Source organism: Nycticebus coucang, chromosome 3, assembly GCF_027406575.1.
Source record: "Nycticebus coucang isolate mNycCou1 chromosome 3, mNycCou1.pri, whole genome shotgun sequence".
Classification (NCBI taxonomy): domain Eukaryota; kingdom Metazoa; phylum Chordata; class Mammalia; order Primates; family Lorisidae; genus Nycticebus; species Nycticebus coucang.
In genome coordinates, this window is record NC_069782.1 from 17,510,692 (window position 1) to 17,529,018 (window position 18,327).

Sequence of the window (18,327 nt, forward strand, 5' to 3'; positions counted from 1 at the left end):
TCTATCACTGTATGAACTCTGACATCTGTGCTGTACAACTCTAGCCCTCTTCCCTAAGCTCACCACTAGTTTCACTGTTTACTATGGTTTGAGAATACTGCTCTTCAGATTAAAGAAATATGGTGAGAATTCACTCTAAGTTAACTATAATATAACCAAATAAGGATACTAACCTCTAGTCTTGACATTATCTTAAGATGCAAAGATGCTTATCAGATGAGTAGGGACATCTTTGCTGCTTTATTATATAGTGGTAATAAAGAATTAACAATAAATGGATAAAACAGAAATTTCATGTAGAAAATGCTGTTTATAATCTATTACATACTTTCAATAGGTAAAATGGTTTAATAAATGTATTAACAATTCAAGTAATAATATAGAAAGCTATTATTCTTGATCTAAGTTAGATGTAATAAAAATCTAACTTGGTGATATTTAGATTTTAGAGCTATCCATTAACAATTTTTTTTCCAAAACCTTACTATAAAAACCTTCAGGGAAAAATAACTCATATTGCTAATATATACTTCTCTAAACTCTTCATGCCATTTTCTGCCAAAGGAACAACTTTATATAATGCAATTTTTGGTAACAACCTATTTTTAGATGGCAACTATAAAATTAACCACTGCCTTAAAAAAGCAATATAACTTTAACTTACATGTTAGTATTTACCAGTAAATAGAGATGTTATCCTCGAACAATATCCTTTAAAAGATGCGTCAGAAAGACTTCATTTTTTTACAGCTAACATTAGTCTAAACTAGGCACTAAAAAAGATTATAATTCCACCCAAAGAGTCTATGGTATATATGCAACGGAACACAGTCAAGCAATTTAAAAATTACTAGGGATTTCTCTGGCAGTTATTAACAAATAAGAATCTATCTTAAGGCTCGGTGCCTAAAGCTCAGCGGCTAGGGCGCCAGCTATATACACTGGAGCTGGCAGGTTGGAACCCAGCCCAGGCGGGCCCATCAACAATGACAACTACAACCAAAAAAACAGCTGGGCGTTTGTGGCAGGCACCTGTAGCCACAGCTACTTGGGAGGCTGAGACAAGAAAATCATCTAAATCCAGGAACTGGAGGTTGCTGTGAGCTGTGACAGCTTACATTAAGCTTCTCTACAACCAGAAAGTCAGTCATGTAGTTTGTATGCATACTGTGCCATAAAGAAACCAGATCTATTCATTAATGCTTTTTTAAAAAATTCATTTGAAGTTCTAAAAATACTCACCAGAGGGGGAACAATGATATAGAAATTTCGGAGATGTATGTTCTTTGGCCTTCGAAATTCTGGAGCAAAAACATCTACAAGCATTTTGAAATATTCTGTGCCTTCTGCAGAATTTCGTGTGTGATCACTGAGGACTGAATCCAAATGCCTAAAATCCAAAAAATTACTTCGCTCCTTTCTCAAAAGAAGATGTGGCTTTTTAAAAATCCACCTTTCATTAGGTTAGATCAGAGAACTCAGAAACCTGGAAACCTTATAAGACATTTCTAAATAAATTTTCTTGGGAGTTCAGAATAAATTCATTTTCTTATAGACAAAAACTGATCAATATTAGTGAATTTAGCCCATAAAATATAATACGTAGAACATCTGAGGCTTAAAATAATAGAGTTCTGTATTTCTTCTTCCCACAATGAGACCTATAGAACCCTGTGTCCATTTAAGTAAATTCCTCATCTTAAATCTCTTCTCTACTTCTCTTAATTCTCCTTACCTCAACTTAAAACCTGGCCCTCTTTCAAAAACTTAGCTTCCCTCTCAAATCTTCTAAAACATGAGCTGCTTTCTCTCCTACATTCCTCATATATGGCTGCTACCACTTTCAAATTATTATTTTTTCACCACTGCATGGTAGAAATCTGTCATTTGTCATTCACATGATACAGCTATACCCAACTACCCAATTAATCAATATCCTTTCTGGAAGCAGACATCTACTAACCTTTGAACCACTGCCTTAGGATAAGGATGCCTGTTCCAGTTCTCCATTATCCTACATGGACAATCTATGTATGCAACTTGACTGCACTTGCCATGGCCCTTCCTTCACTTAGCATCAAACAACCACTCCTTTGCACAAATCTGGACCATACAATTAGCAGTCAGCTTTACCCTAGAGATTCTAAAAGACAATATCCCACTCTCACTTCAACTACTTCAAAATAACAGAACCTCTGTAAGGTGACCACCCAAGGGACTGCAATTAACTGGTCAACATATGGAGGTGGTCAACATAAGCAACTAGGTCTCATATACATATATGTTTAAATATTTAATATAGATACATATGAGTATGCATGTTTATATTTTAAGTGCAGAAATAATAGTTTTACTTTTTATGGAACAAGTATATGAGGCCTCCATAGCTGACCACCACCTTAAATTGATTTAATTTCACAGACCAGACATGCACCACATGTACATGTCAGTACAACAGGCCTAGTTCCTTATGTTGACCATCTTGTGACACTGACCAGTTTGTTACAGTCCCTGGAGTGGTCAACTTACAGAAGTTCAACTGTATATTTTAAATGGTCAATTTTGAGTAAATGATATCCTTTAACAAGAGATAAAGGTCCAATTTCTTCTTTTGATATACAAGCTACAAACAATAATATTTTAACCATTTTCAGACATGTAACTTATTAACTATCCACATGACTTCTACAATCTGGCAAAGAATTTAACTATCTAAAATAATATTCCAGAGCAAAGCTTCTGTAGTTAGGGCCTCATTCTCATAAAAATGCACACACACATACACATCTTCCAGTATATTTTTCATTTTTAAAAACTTCAAGCCTATCACTTGAGCACATCTCAATTTGGACCAACCACATTTCAAGAGCTCCACAGCCACATGTGGCTAGCGGCTGTCACATTTGGACAGCACGTCCTCCAAGATCGCTTCTTAGTGAGGTTGGAAAAGTCTTAGAATACTGTAGTCTTAAGAAAACACATTAAGACTACAATTTGTATAATAAAAACTCTGGCATATAAATAATACCTTTAGTATTTTCTTCAACATTTTATATAATATAAACATATGTTTTAAATCTTCAAATTTACATTATTCCAAAATTAAATTACCTTGCTGCTTTTAATGTTTCTTCTGCAAGACCTTCTTCTTTTACTAGTTCTTCAAAATTTACAATATCTTCAAGATCAGGCACAAATCTACAAAAGAATGACAATGAATTTAATAGGCCAAGTAAAATATGCACAGCTGACGCAGTTACGTTAAGTGGTATTGCAAAACTTTAGAATTTTCAACTATGTACTTGAAAAGAACTCTGAATTCAGTAGTATTATTCATATCACCACTTTAGTTTCAAAGTAAATTTCAGATACGAAAAATCCAATAATCAGATTTTAATCCTTAAAATTATGCAATTTTATATTCATTCATAAAGTGTAAGTTTAGAAGAAATAGATTTTCAAAAGTATGTGGTAGTCTTAAAATTAAAGGAGAAAAAGTCTAACTAGCAGAATAGTCTCCATATTTTATCTCAAAATATTATCAATAAAAAAATCAGTATTTTCTCTACAACATCACTCATAACATAGATTTAAATGACATAATTTTTTAAATGGCATAAACAAGGCAAAAATGATGTTTGCATCCATACCTAATGGCATTGCTGCTACAATGAAGGCCACCAGATCTTATCATTCGTACATAGCCCATAGCATTACCTTAAAAACCACACACAAAAAAATCAGATATTTGTATAAATAACTACAAACTATAATAATCAGGAATACAGTTATAGTCAGTTATAAAGTTTCTATTCCTAAGAACCAAAATATTCTGCTATATTTCACTTCTGTTCTTGTTCCATAAAAAGTAAAACTATTACTTATTTCTGCACTTAAAATATAAACATGCATACTCACATGTGTCTATATTAAATATTTAAATATAAATGTGACTTCCATTTGATAAGCTAAATTCATTAAATGCTAACTACATTAAAATGACCAAACTTTTAAAATTGCAGCATCAGTAGTTTCTTCACTCACTCACTCTCACGCACACCCATACAGCTGGGATACCAAATTTCTTTATTTGATGCCTCTCAAATTTATATACAATCCATACCTACATGTCTAAGAAGAATTTTAAATTTATTATGTCCTACTCAAACTCAAGATCTTTATCCCTAATTTTGCCTCTCAGAAAATGGCATTTCCATCCTTCTAGTTGCTCAGGCCAAATGCCATCAAGGCATCCTGACTCCTTCCTCTCACCTTTATATCCAACTGAGTAGGCAAATGATGTTGACTGTCTTGAAAATACCTTGAAAAACCACTTTTCATCACCTTCATAGCTAAAGCTTTCTCAAAACAAGAGTGTTCTGAAAACTCTGGTCCAGCCTCTGACTACTCCTCAAAACTGCTAAGCAGACTCAAGCTTTTGTATTTACAATTGCCTCCGTCTGGTACTGTCCTGGATATGCACATGGCTCATTCCCTCACGTTATTTTAGGCCCTGCTCATGTCACCACTTGAACACTTTCCCCACACACCACTGGACGTCAACACCCAGCACTTATCACTAACATATTATGTATCTTTTGTTTGTCTCCCCTCATTGCAGGATCTCTGAGTACATCCTTTGTCTGTCTTTTTCACTGCTCCATCCCTAGAGCCAACACAATGGCTCTAGGAATTCAATATAAATGTGACTGCACTGAATTGAAGTTACTTGGGAGAAAGAACAGATGAAAAGGTAAGCAGCAGTTAGCACTTCAAAATTATTATAGTAACAAGCATTTTATATACATTGTCTTGCCTGACATTTTTAACAATCCTGTAAAACATTATCACTGAAACCATTTTAAGGCCTATCCCAATGTGAGAGACAATTTTAAACTTTTTTTAATGTGTTATCTTAGAAAAATCAAGTATCTTATTTTGTTTTCCTCCAAACTGTCAGACAAACATTTAGCTTATTAACACATGAGGCCAGTACCGAGCCTAACTGAGTGGTTAGAAGCCAAACTACCCGGGTTCAAATCTGGACTCTGCACTTGTTAGCTATAAAACCTAAGCCAAATTACTTTATCTCTCTGTATCTCAATCTTATCTGTTAAATTAAGCTCAGTAAGGACAGAGACTTAGTTTACTGTCATATATACCACTGGCACCTAGAAATACTTGTCCTAAATAAACACCTATGAAATGAAGGAATGGAAATAATATATATTGGGCGGCGCCTGTGGCTCAAGGAGTAGGGTGCCGATCCCATATGCCGGAGGTGGCGGGTTCAAACCCAGCCCCGGCCAAAAAAACCACAAAAAAAAAGAAAAGGAAATAATATCTATTTCATAAGGGTTGTTCACATGAGTCAAAACATGTAGAACACTAGAACAGTCATGCTACATGGTAACTGCTCAGTAAATCAGTTATTATATCAATAAGCAGCTTATTAGTCAAAAAGACTTTTTCCTCCTCTCAGGTCTGAGATTCTTTACTCCTTTTCTTAAGATACTTAACAGTCAAAAGCACACTACAGTGTTTTATGAGAAGAGATACAAAATTTACACTGAGAAGAGAATAAAGAGTAAAATGCTAGATAGAACAAAGTAAAAAAAACACTGTTTCTCAATTGTGGAACACATCCTGTGATGATCAAAGTGATGCAAGCCCACAAAGAATATTCTGGTAGTCATGTATTTTGGTATGTATTGGGGAAAATGACTTGCATACAAGGTCCATGATTTGACAATTATTATTTCTTAGGACAAAATTGTACTTTCAAAAAATACACAAACATGCAACAAACAATAGTACAGGTAGTATTCACACAACGCCGAAACTCAGACAGATACTCATGTGTGAATGAAGTTTTAAGCAACACTGCTCTAAAAGGACTGATCTTAATCTGAGGTTCACAGATACTAGCTTTAAGCAGCTGGACACTCTACAATGTTATACATAACATTACAAGCTGTGCACACACAAGACCACTAGTTCTGAGTGAATTAACCTGTAGTTTTCATCAGATTCTCAAGGATTAAGAACCACTGCTCCAGAAGTTCTCAATCTAACGTGAAATCAAATGTCTCCTTGAAGAAAGCAATCTATTTGACATTACTTCACATTATATGGTTTAAAATAAAAAATTTACAGATGAAATTCTCTAATGTTTTGTCCTAACGGAAATGTCTAATATGCAAACCAATCTATAAAAACCTTAAGCTAGTCACTTTCAGTGACTTTCCTATAGAACTTAGTGCTTTCAACATCTGTCCCACTTGATAGCAAAGGCTATTTGTATTCCAGCACCCAGCAGAAAAGTTGCCATAATAGAATCACAGATGCTTAGTAAATCTGTTTGCTGTGTTACCCAGACTGTAGTGCTGTGGCACAGTCACAGCCCACTGCAACCTCAAACTTCTGAGTTTAAACGACCCTCCTGCCTCAGCTTCCTGAGTAGCTGAGAGTACAGACCCCCGCCACCATACACTGCTAATTTCTTTTCAATTTTTGTAGAGACGGGTTCTTGCTATGTTGGCCAGGCTGGTTTCGAACTCCTGGCTTTGAGCAATTCTCCCGCCTTGGCTTCCCAAACTGCTAGGATTACAGGCATGAGCCAACACACCTAGTACTTAGTAAATATTTGATAAATGAATGAATCAATCTCAGGAGACATAACTTTCCCAAAATATAGTCACTAAGATTTTAATAACTGCTTTACTAACTGTGAAGAATATAAAACACCTTTGGACTTAGAACTAAATACCCCTGGTTTATATGCCACCATTTATTTCTTTGTCTTTATTTTTTCTTTTTTAAAACAGTAATTACATGCCTATCTCACAACATGCTACAGAGGTGATATATGTGAAAGCTCAAATAAGTATAAAGTTTTGTTAATCTATAATTATTTTTAAATGTAATTCTTACTTTTAAAGCACAGTGTATTATATTTCAAAAGACAAAGTTCTACTCGTAAGGCAGAAGGACAATAAATTACATGCACAAGCGAAATGGTGTAACAGAAAAATTATAACACTGAATATTTTATCTTTAAATAAACTTATATGTAACTTATTAACTTTTCATGTAAATATTTTATACCTTCCCATTTAGGCTACATATGACTTGAGAGAACCTTTTGGGGCCCAAAACAGTGCCTTGAACAAAGCAGGTGACCGATTAAGTACTTATGAATTTTTAATATGATCTTTGAGATGAGTTAGTTACTAAATAACCATTTAACTTAATTGAAGAGGTTTTTATTTAACTTAAAATAGCCTCCAGTCTATCAATTATTTCTGCATCAATTTTTTGGTAAGAAAAGAAAATTACCCTAGTAGAATAAAGTCCAGCTCAGGCATTCACATAATAAGCCATTAGCTAGTATAAGATATTCAAGGTATTTTGGATTTGTACTTTATTTCCCCATACCTGTATAATAACTTACCAATCTGGCTAATGAGTTGCCTGAACTGATCAAGATAGCTCTGTCCCTCTGGTGTTATTCCAAGTTTTCTGATGCCTCTATTGAATTTTTCTGCTCTATCAAAAGGATACTAGAAGAGATAATTTAAGAATACTTTTAATAAAGACATAAAGTAGTAAAGCATAAAATGTCAACCAAAACAATCATGCCAATACCACTTTCTAATTTTGTTATTTCACTGTACTTTAAAAAAAAATATTGTAGGACAAAAACTACCAATGTTCAAGATCAATATAAATTACTTTTTCTTTCTGACATTAGCTAAAGGGAATATTAATGCCACAAGCATAAGCTCCCCACTATCATTATTAGTCTCCTAACACCCAACTACCCTATCAGACAGAAAAAAAGAATCCAATTCCTCCCAGAAACATTTGTTCGTAGATGTATGACCTAGTTTCTGTGTGTTGAATAGGTATGGGGAACTTATAAATACACTCCTTCCCAATGAACAAACACTAGCTGCATTAAAATTTCTAGTTACCATCACACAACAGCATAATTATTTATCCTACTAGTTTCTATTCCAAAAAAATTAGATATTTCTCTATTGATCATTAGTTTTTAATTTATCTAAATAAAAACTACTAATTTATCTAATTTTATTATTTAGAAAGTAGTATTTTGCTGTTCTGACACTGAGGAGAACTAGTTAGTATTATACAAAAGTGCTAAAACTAGGGGAACCTTAAGAAGGCTAATTAAAATAGTTCTATATGTGGGCAATCAAATAAAGGATGCATCTAACTAAGCCTGCTGGTTCTCTACCCGCATGGTTACAAGCATCTGTACTGTTACCATTTAACAGGCTCTTCACTTTGCTGTGGGAAGATGGCAAACATCATTTTTAAAAATTATTGATTGGAATGTCAATTGTGTAGTGTTTTTGTAATGTCTGGAAATATGTTCCAGAATACTTACATTTTTTTCCTAGACATTTCTCTTAAAGGAATCATTTGGTATTAAAACTCGATGGAAAGCAAGCAGGTGGGAGGGGGCAAGAAAGGAGGGATAAATTCACACCTAACGGGTACAGTGCCCACTATTAGGGTAACTCAAACTGTACAAAACCAATTCATGGAACCAAAATATCTGTACCCCTGTAATATTCTGAAATTTTAAAAAAAGAGAGAAGTAATACCTGGCTACATTCATTTAATTTTTACTGATGCTTAAGCCTACAGAGAATGCAGAGTGAAGGAAAATTGTAAAGAGAAAATAGGAGGAGACTGGAGTCCAGATCTAGAAGACATGTGAAAAAACAATAAAGAAAACTAAAACCCCAGTAGAAAACTAAACAATGAATTTAAGCATTGACATGTGCCCCATATATATACACACACACACACACACTCAACAGATCCATCAGACTACCTTAAAAAGAGCAGGCAGCATACCTTATGATCATTTTGGTCCTTGATTTCCCTGAAAAACCGAATATCTTTTATCAATCTGGATTTGATATGTTCATCATACATAAACTGACTAAATATATAAAACTTCTTTTTCAAAAACTGGTAGGTGAAATTAACCTATAAAATTAAAATTCAAAAAATTGAAAAAATTAATATAAAAATTTATTCAAATCTTACTGAATAACTTATCTGAAAGTACTATTTATAAAGTCTAATTCATGTAGGACCTAAACAAAAGTTTTTTTATTGCCCAAGCTTATGAAATATCCTGTAAGTTCTTCTTACATATTTTTCTTAAAAGAAAGAAACAGAAAAGACTCTTTTGACAAGACTAAGTGTTATGGTGAGAATCACAAAACTAGACCCAAGATCCTAGTTCCTGTATATATGGATATCAAAAAATAACCTTCCCCACAAAAAGGACATAGGTAACATTAAATAAACTATCATGACTCACTTTCGAAGTAACTGTCAGAGAATATCAGAGAAATCAACACGGATCTGCATGTATGTACATATACAGTAGAACCTCTGTAAGTTGACCCCCCCAACCAACTATAATAAACTGGTCAACACACAGACAGAGGTGGTCAACATAATGAAGCAGGCCTACTGTACAATGAGTATGTGTGGTACATGTCTGGTCTATGAAAATTAGGTCAACTTACAGAGGTGGTCAACATAGAGAAGTATGCTGATGGCCTCAGATAGCCAATGCTATTTATAATAAATAGCTAAGAGGGTAACATATCCAAAGTGACTTCTGTATCACAGCTCTCACCACATCCAAAACAATTTTAGTGCCCGATATTTTTAATTATTACCAACCAAAAAAAATGAAAATTTAGGTAGAATTTAAACTAGTATTATATGTTTACTAGAGTAGTCTATGAGAAAACCATCTTCTAAACTACTAAATCAAACAAGGGTCTATTACCCACCCAACCACCAAAGAAAGCTCCTTACTGTTGTATTCATGATTCCTGTGCCATGTGTTCGAATTGAATTAGCAATATGCCGAATGTTAATAGTATTCAAATGTTTGTTATTGCTTGTTCGTTCAATGAAAATCTGTGACAAAACAAATTTATACTCAATAACAACACAACTAATAGCAAATAATGGTCAAAGAGTCATCTGAAGAAAACTTTAGAATCTATTTAATTAAAGACAATTTATTTTAAAAGCCATTCAAGAAGACAGTACAGGTTGAGTATCCCTACTCTGAAAATATGAAACCCAAAATGGTCCTCTGAGCATTCCTTTGAGCATTAAGTTGGCGCTCAAAGTTTGGCAGTGTCCAACCCCATGGGATGCATGCTGATTTTGTGAGGTCTTTTTTTGCTTCTCTGTAGTGTCAGGTATCACAAATACACATGGAAACCTTTTTTTTTTTTTATTTCGCTAACCAGGTTTCATTTGTGTTTGTATAGTTAACATGTGGCCCAGTATAACTCTTATTTTTCCAATATGCAGCAGAGAAAAAAGAAGGTTGGACATCTTTGTGGGGTTTTGGAGTATTACAGATTTTGGATTTTCAGATTCAGAATGCTTAACTGGCAAGTAATAGAAATATTCCAAAATCCAAAAAATTCTGAAATGCAAAAATACTTCCAAAGATTTCAGACAAGGGATATTCAATCTGTATTATCAAAACAAATGAACAAACAAGGATCTCTAAACAATTAATTCATTAATTTTACTCATTTTCACCTTTGAAAATCATTTCCTTCCCTCAGTCTTCCCACTAAATAGTAGTAGAACTTCTGTAAGTGGACCACCCAAGGGACTGTAACAAACTGGTCAATCTACGGAACCGGGCCTACTATACTGATACGTACATGTTGGGCATTTCTGGTCTACGAAAATTAGGTCAACTTAAGGAGGTGGTCAATGTAGGGAGTGGTCAACTATGGAAGTTCTACTGTATATCTATTCACATTAAAATAATTTCTAAAAACCCACTCACCTGATTGTTGAGATTATAGAGGTATCGAGACACAAATATATGAATGTTTCTCATAATTTCCAAAACATCAAGGCCCTACAACACAATCCACACAGACCTATTATTAGGTCACACTGACCTATTATTAGGTCAAATAATCAATTAAACTTAAATAGATACAGTAACTTGTTGATTATATTAGCTTTCCTCATATTTTTAGGTTATTTTAAATAACTCTATAAAAGGTATGGCTAACAGTTAAAAAGAGCCTCTGACATGTACAGTGATGATGGTCTCCTGGGGTAAACCTGGTTGCTTACTATTTCATCCCTTTTGTGTACACATGTAACAGCTAAGTTTAAATATTCAAAGATGCATGACTCACAAGCATTTCCCTACCATCCTTTAGAGTATCTATCTTCCAGATCCTCTCTACATCTTTTTTACAAAGTAAACTAAAGGCCAGATTCTAAAAGAAAGTATATATTGTAATATTTATAAAATACACACTATGTTTTACATATTCTGCATAGTTCTTTATACATAATCCTAAAAAGTGAGGTATCATTCTTTTAAATTCCACAGATAAAGAAAATGAAGCTAACTGACTTGAGATCAAATAGCCAGGAAAAGGCACTGGGATTTCAGAAAGTCTAATTCCAAATTTTCATGCTTCTTTTGATCACCCCAGACCCCTTTTAATGTACAAGTTATCTATTAAGAATCTCTCATTCTTCAGATATTATTCTAACACCCAATGGTATCATACAAATTATTCCACAGCTTTTCTAATTAGGGCTCAAAGTAGCATCACAATACTTCTTTGAGTGAGTTTGTATTTTAACTTTTATCTTACTCTAACCTAAAAATACGTTTACACTTTTTTTTCTCTGACTAGACCATAAGTCCATGAGCCAGGACTGTTTCTATTTAACTTTGTATCCTTTCACATAGTTTAGTGCCTACCATGCTCTACATATTAGATATATAAATGAATGAAAGAATATACAAATTAATCCCAGAAATAATCCCTATATGCAGCAGGATTAAGGAAAAATTATGAGTCTCAAATTTCAGAACTGAATAAATTTTTTTTGATAAGTATTATCTTACAAAGAATTCCACACACATTAACTAGATAACATAAACTTTTAGTCTCATTGCCACACAGTAAATTAGTTAACTGAATTAACAAAGCTAAATGCTTCTTTGCATTCCTCATTGTAGGTACAAATACATTTATAACCATATAAATTTAACCACTTTTCCTAAGATATTAAAGTTTATATACTATGCCTAGTTTGAAAATCCTTAACTGCGACCTTGACTGAACTTCTCACAATTCTACAGAAGTCACCTCATTATCCTAAAATGTTTCTGAAAAGCTGTACATAAATCTAAATGTATTTCAAACGCTCAAGAGAAGGTCATGTAAACAGGAAGCCTGTGGTAAATTCTTTCACAAGGCAAATTAGTAGTATCAATATTTTTACTCTTATCAAGTGTGATATTTTATATAGCAAATCTTTTCCTAAAAAATAAATACATATTAAATGACTAAAGAACCACTACTACGCAACAGTCAGAATATACTATACCTGTTCCAAAGTCTGACTAGGAAGATGTGCCTCTGTCATAACTAATCCATAACGCTGAGTAGCCAAATTTCTCATTTCACTATAAGTGGCCCAGTCATGAAGAGCTACTGTTGTTAGATTGTAGAAAGTCTTGTCTAGATAGTGAGTTACATAAGCTAAAAAAAGAATCCAAAACATTTTTGATTCATGAGAAGTAGGAAAGGAAGAGAAATGAATCTAAAAGGGAAAAAATTAGTCTTTGAACATCAAATTTCTTCCTTTAAGGTACTAAGAAACAAATATGAAGAAATAAACATAAAGGAATTAAAGAATAACTAAACACAAAAAAGATCTTCAAGGTTTTATTTTGTTCTTTAATAGCTAGGATTAAAAATATATAGACTATGGGTGGCGCCTGTGGCTCAAGGAGTAGGCGCCGGTCCCATATGCCGGAGGTGGAGGGTTCAAACCCAGCCTTGGCCAAAAACCAAAAAAAAAAAAAAAAATGTATATATATATATATATAGTCTATGACTCTAAGAAGAAAAACAGAACACTCACCTCGAATGTCAATAAAACGATTGAAAAATCGAATTGGATTCAGAGAGAAAAAAAGGGCCAGGTCTTTCATGCCAACTTTGAAAGGGTTTCGGTCATCCAGCTTTAGATGAGTATGCACAGAAAGTCGCAGATCCTTCTCTATTTCTTTGCACAATTTGTCCAGCAAATGCTATTCACAAAAGATTTGAAACTTTAAATTTTCAAAATGATACTCCAATTATAATATTTCCCCGCAGGTCTATGCTCTTACCTTTAGAGTTTTAAATATGTGCATTGATGAAAAAACTGTCAAACTGATTTCTTTTTTTTTTTTTTTTTTTCTGTAGAGACAGAGTTTCACTTTACCACCCTCGGTAGAGTACCATGACGTCACAGGACTCACAGCAACCTCCAGCTCTGGGGCTCAGGCGATTCTCTTGCCTCAGCCTCCCAAGCAGCTGGGACTACAGGCACCCACCACAACGCCCGGCTATTTTTTTGTTGCAGTTCAGCCGGGGTGGGGTTTGAACCCACCACCTTCGGTATATGGGGCGAGCGCCCTACTCACTGAGCCACAGGTGCCGCCCTCAAACTGATTTCTTTAGGAGTCTAAACACTCCATGGTAAAATCTTATTTTTCTTGGGAAAGTGAAAATAACTTTGTTCTCCATTTTAAACCAATTTCTTTTGTTGTTGTTAGCTAAAGAGCAGTTACATAAATTCTAAGCCTTTAATACCTTTATAAAAAGAAAAATCAAAAACTAATGATTAATGGCTTCATTATAAGGAACATGAATATGCAACATAAATCATATATTCTGGAAACCAACAAAGGAGGAAAGGTCACAGAACATGCAAGAGAAGGAAAGGAGGGGGAAGCTTTCTTGTAATAATCTTTAAAAAAAAAAATCAAAAAATTCATTGTGTTGAAGTTGATCAAATCAATCATCCTTTCTGGTCTACCAGAGTTTTTTTTTTTTTTTGAGACAGAGTCTTATTATGTCACCCTCGGTAGAGTGCTGTGGCATCACAGCTCACAGAAACCTCAAACTCTTGGGATTAAGCGATTCTCTTGCCTCAGCCTCCCAAGTAGCTGGAACGATAGGACCTGCCACAACACCCGGCTATTTTTTTGTTGTAGTTGTCACTGTTGTTTAGCAGGCCCGGGGCGGGTTCAAACCCGCCAGCCCGGGTGCCCTAACCCCTGAGGTACAGGTGGCGAGCCTACCACGGAATTCTAAATTACTGCCCTTGTATTTTGTTTTCTAAGTAAGAATATTTAGATTATATAAAATGTTGCAGAATTTCATCAAACCTAAGTAGGTTTATATTGTGAAGTTTACTCCTTTTTAATACCTTCTTCCAGCAAAAATATTACTAAACGGAAATTTAAAGAGATCATCTGTTTATAATATTTCACTGAACTAGAGAGGGGCATACTATATTGCACTCAAATAACCTTTGTTACAGAAGTATTTTTAATATATAACTTCTTCCTCTCAGGAGCTCTCCAAATGAAATGCAGTAAAATATTAATAGGTAAGTACCTTAACTGCACCATTAACAGCACTCAACATTCAAATCCATTTTGCATTTGCATTCTTTTAATAAAGAAACTTAAATTTAACATATACTAAAGGAAATTTAAAATTTCTAAATTCCTAGTCTGATTTTTAAATAAAAATTAGGAATTACAGACCAATTTAGCATAACAGTGATAATATAACCAAAAATAGTTTTTATTCTACATAGCGATTTACATATAATTTTAATTCAGTGAAAAATTTTTTCCAAATACTGCATTCCAAGAACATTTTAAACTTTTCAATCTCAAATAAGTTACCTCATTTAAAATTTCCATAATTTCCTTGTCATAGCAATCCAGAAGTATCTCATAGGACTCTAAATGCCTTGAATGCATCATAGCAGGTACACAGTCTCGTAAAGCACAGAACATATACTAAAAAAAAATTAAAATGTACGTGAATTTAGAAAAAACATCACTAAACGACATTACAAAGGTTATCTTAAAAGAAAAAACCTCAATCAGAAGGAAAATTGATTTTTCCATGACTGTTTTACTTTTTTGTTTTGAGACAGAGTCTCAAACTATCACCCTGGGTAGAGTGCCATGGTGAAACCTCCAGCTCTTGGGCTCAAGCAAGCCTCTTGCCTCAGTTTCTCTTTAGTAGAGATAAGGGTCTCGCTTTTGCTCAGGCTGGTCTCGAACTTGGTGAGCTCAATCAATCCACCCACTTGGCGTCCCAGAGTGCTAGGATTACAGGCGTGAGCCACCGTGCCCAGCCTACTTTCTTAAATAAAAGAGCCTAAAGCATATACTTTAAATACATAAAACATTCACATTAACTAATGCTTTCCTATCTATGCACTCAAACACACCATTTCTATTAAGAAACACAAAGACTACAACAACATACTTTCCTGATGAGTAAATGTCAAACTATGACATAAACTAAAATGAAGCAAAAAGAGAATTATGAATATGAAGAGAGAAGTTATATTAACATTAACCACATTAATAACATAAAATTTAAAACACAGACTGTAAATGCTTATTGGATATGCATAGCATTTTACAAAACAGTATTAGCAGTCAATTTTTAAAGTTTATTAAATCAAGCGATCTATTTTAAAACTAAAATGGTTTATGCAGTGACTAAAAAAATGGTAAGTTTATTATTTATATTATTCCTTACTTACATGTAATCTGGCTGCATCGACAGCATTTTCATACACATCATCTAAGTAAATTGGGAAGACAGCTCGATGCCAGTATAAAAAACAACAATCACATTGTGTTTGGACTCTATAACACAAAGTAGTAATTAGTCAAGCCAAAACTGAAGAACCCCAAAACAGTATAAAAGAAATGATTATTATATAAGGGAAAGAATTCTGTCTTGCTCATTTTGTATTCCCTGTATCACTTAACACCATTATCAGTACAGAAAAGTCACGAAACAATTATTATTGAAATTGAACAAAGGTACAAAACACTCCAGTACCTGACACTGTCAGAATTCTGCATTTATGTTTTAGTTTTAAAAAAATACTTGAAAAACAATACAGATAGAGGCATCTGAAATAAATGCATTTTCAGTATTATGTGCTATGACTTACATACTTGCATCACATGTACCATTTTACCGGACTCCAAGTTGGAAAGCAAAACCTTTTTAAAAAACTAACCAGTAAAAATCAGTGACACATTACTTGTCCATAATCTTTGCTAAATGACTATTTAATTACTTATGGGGCAACAAAATGATCATTAAATATCTTATAAGGAAGAGAGTTCAGTATTTCTCCCAAGGATTGATAGTTAAATGCCATTAACTATAAAAATGTCAGCTTCTCAGAACAAAAACCATAAAATTGTAAATATAAGCATTAAACGGAAATTGTGCTGTAAACTTAATTCTGCTAGGAATAGAATAAAATTCAGGAGACCCATTTTCCCCTTCAAAAAATGTATTGCTTAAGTCAATCAAAAAGAAAAAAAAGCCACAAGTTGGGATAAAAATAAGCCTTCCAAGAACTATTTCAACTTAGTAACCAGCTACTGACAATGTAACTTCAAATTCATATCTCAAAGGAAGAATGCTATCTCTAAATTTCTCACAAATAGATAAAAGCCTTGTTATAGGGAGGCAATTTAAGTCCAGTAGAAAACCCCAACATAATCATCAAAATACATGTGTATCAGAGCCTGCCAAATGCTCTGAGGTTGCATTGCTTTTTCCCATGTGTGAGCTCCAGAAGCTACATGCTTACTATAGAAGTAAATCGAACTAAATGTGATGCTGAGTCACAGCCACGCTTTATTATTTTTTTGTTTTCCTTTGCAAACCACACTTTAAACAAGTAAGCTGGGTTTTTTTTTTTTCTTTCAGTCTCACTTAATTGGTTATGCTAAAGAAGTTACAGGGAGGAACTAACACTATCTGGATTTTCTTTCTTTTCTTGCTATGCTAAAAAGAAAATTAATGTTTCAGGGCCAGGTGTGGTGGCTCAAGCCTGTAATCCTAGCACTCTGACAGGCTGAGATGGGTGGATTGCTAAGCTCAGGAGTTCGAGACCAGCCTGAGCAAGAGACCGCATCTCTAAAAAATTGCTGGGCATTGTGGCAGGTGCCTGTACTCCCGGCTACCCAGGACTGCTCGAGCTTAAGAGTTTGAAGTTGCTGTGAACTATGACACCACACCAAGGGTGACAAAGTAAAACTCTTTCTCAAACAAAAAAAAAAAGAGAGAGAGAAAAGAAAATTAATGTTTCTATTCGTCCTATCTTTTCAGTATCAACACATCCCAGACCTACGCACCGTTCTCTAAGTTCACTGATAAGATCCAGTTTTTTCATGACTACTTGAAGAGGAAAGAGTTCTTCATCTTTAAATGTTTTCTATCAGGGAAGGGAAAAAAAGAGAAGTTGCAATCAAAGTAAGAATAGATTTCTTTGGTCAATTATAAAACGAACTACGAAACGTCAGAACTCATCTCCTTCCATAAATAACAGGGAGATACCTACCATTTGTGTCCCAACGCTTAATGCCAAAGAAACAATAAGTCGTCGTTGCTTTGTGCTTGGTCCATTCAGTGTGTTTTCAGCTAATACTAGAGCAGAGAGCACATCAAGACGCTGTTCACTGTATTTTTTGTCAGAAATTACTCTTTTCTTAAAGACAAAAGAAGAAACAACAGGAAATCATTAGTTTTATTAGGCAAAAAGAGACTCAGAAGAAAAACTTGTCAATTACCTTTTTCCATGATGCAATTTAAGTGAGCAGACACAAATATTCTCCCTACTGAACTTCTGATAATGTTATTTATACTTACTTCTGTAACATTATCTCATCATAACAAATGTATTAGACATATTTTAAAATGTCCATATTAATTTAATAGAAATAATTTCCCCAAAACTGATGCATCAATTTCAAAAGTGCACAGAATGTCATTTTCTAATAGTGGTATTAATGTACTACATGCTATAATTTAGAAGTAAAGATAACCCTATTAATCCTAAGTAAAAATCATAAAATAACACGGAGATAAATGATCAAGAATATTATGTTTCAAGGAAGAAACAGACTAAAGACAGAAAACACATATAAAAAACAGAATGAAAACAGTAACGTCATTGTGCTGCAGACATAATAATTTGCATACCTTGGCCACAGAAATAGAATTAAGAGCCTGATGCTGCAGGTGCTGTGTTATATGTGAAACTGAATCAGCCACAACCATGCTTCTTCTGTAGAACATATGCTCTATTGCCTAAAAAGAAGCAAAAGCAATTTTAGGAAAATCAAGTTGAAACATTTAGGAAAATTAT

The 18,327-nt window shown here is 34.0% G+C and overlaps 1 protein-coding gene across 2 annotated transcripts in view; it reads right to left on the reverse strand.

The window, feature by feature from the left end:
* WASHC4 (WASH complex subunit 4) overlaps positions 1 to 18,327 on the reverse strand; it is a 55,973-nt gene that overhangs the window by 6,639 nt on the left and 31,007 nt on the right. For both annotated transcript variants that reach the window (XM_053585754.1, XM_053585755.1), the window contains exons 16-29: positions 18,162 to 18,269; positions 17,521 to 17,667; positions 17,315 to 17,394; positions 15,694 to 15,799; positions 14,816 to 14,932; positions 12,994 to 13,162; positions 12,454 to 12,608; positions 10,877 to 10,951; positions 9,874 to 9,978; positions 8,890 to 9,024; positions 7,454 to 7,562; positions 3,651 to 3,717; positions 3,112 to 3,198; positions 1,243 to 1,390 (exon numbers count right to left, since the gene is read on the reverse strand). In XM_053585754.1, the coding sequence (XP_053441729.1) occupies positions 1,243 to 1,390; positions 3,112 to 3,198; positions 3,651 to 3,717; positions 7,454 to 7,562; positions 8,890 to 9,024; positions 9,874 to 9,978; positions 10,877 to 10,951; positions 12,454 to 12,608; positions 12,994 to 13,162; positions 14,816 to 14,932; positions 15,694 to 15,799; positions 17,315 to 17,394; positions 17,521 to 17,667; positions 18,162 to 18,269 (1,608 nt within the window). The remainder of the gene's footprint in view (positions 1 to 1,242; positions 1,391 to 3,111; positions 3,199 to 3,650; positions 3,718 to 7,453; positions 7,563 to 8,889; positions 9,025 to 9,873; positions 9,979 to 10,876; positions 10,952 to 12,453; positions 12,609 to 12,993; positions 13,163 to 14,815; positions 14,933 to 15,693; positions 15,800 to 17,314; positions 17,395 to 17,520; positions 17,668 to 18,161; positions 18,270 to 18,327) is intronic.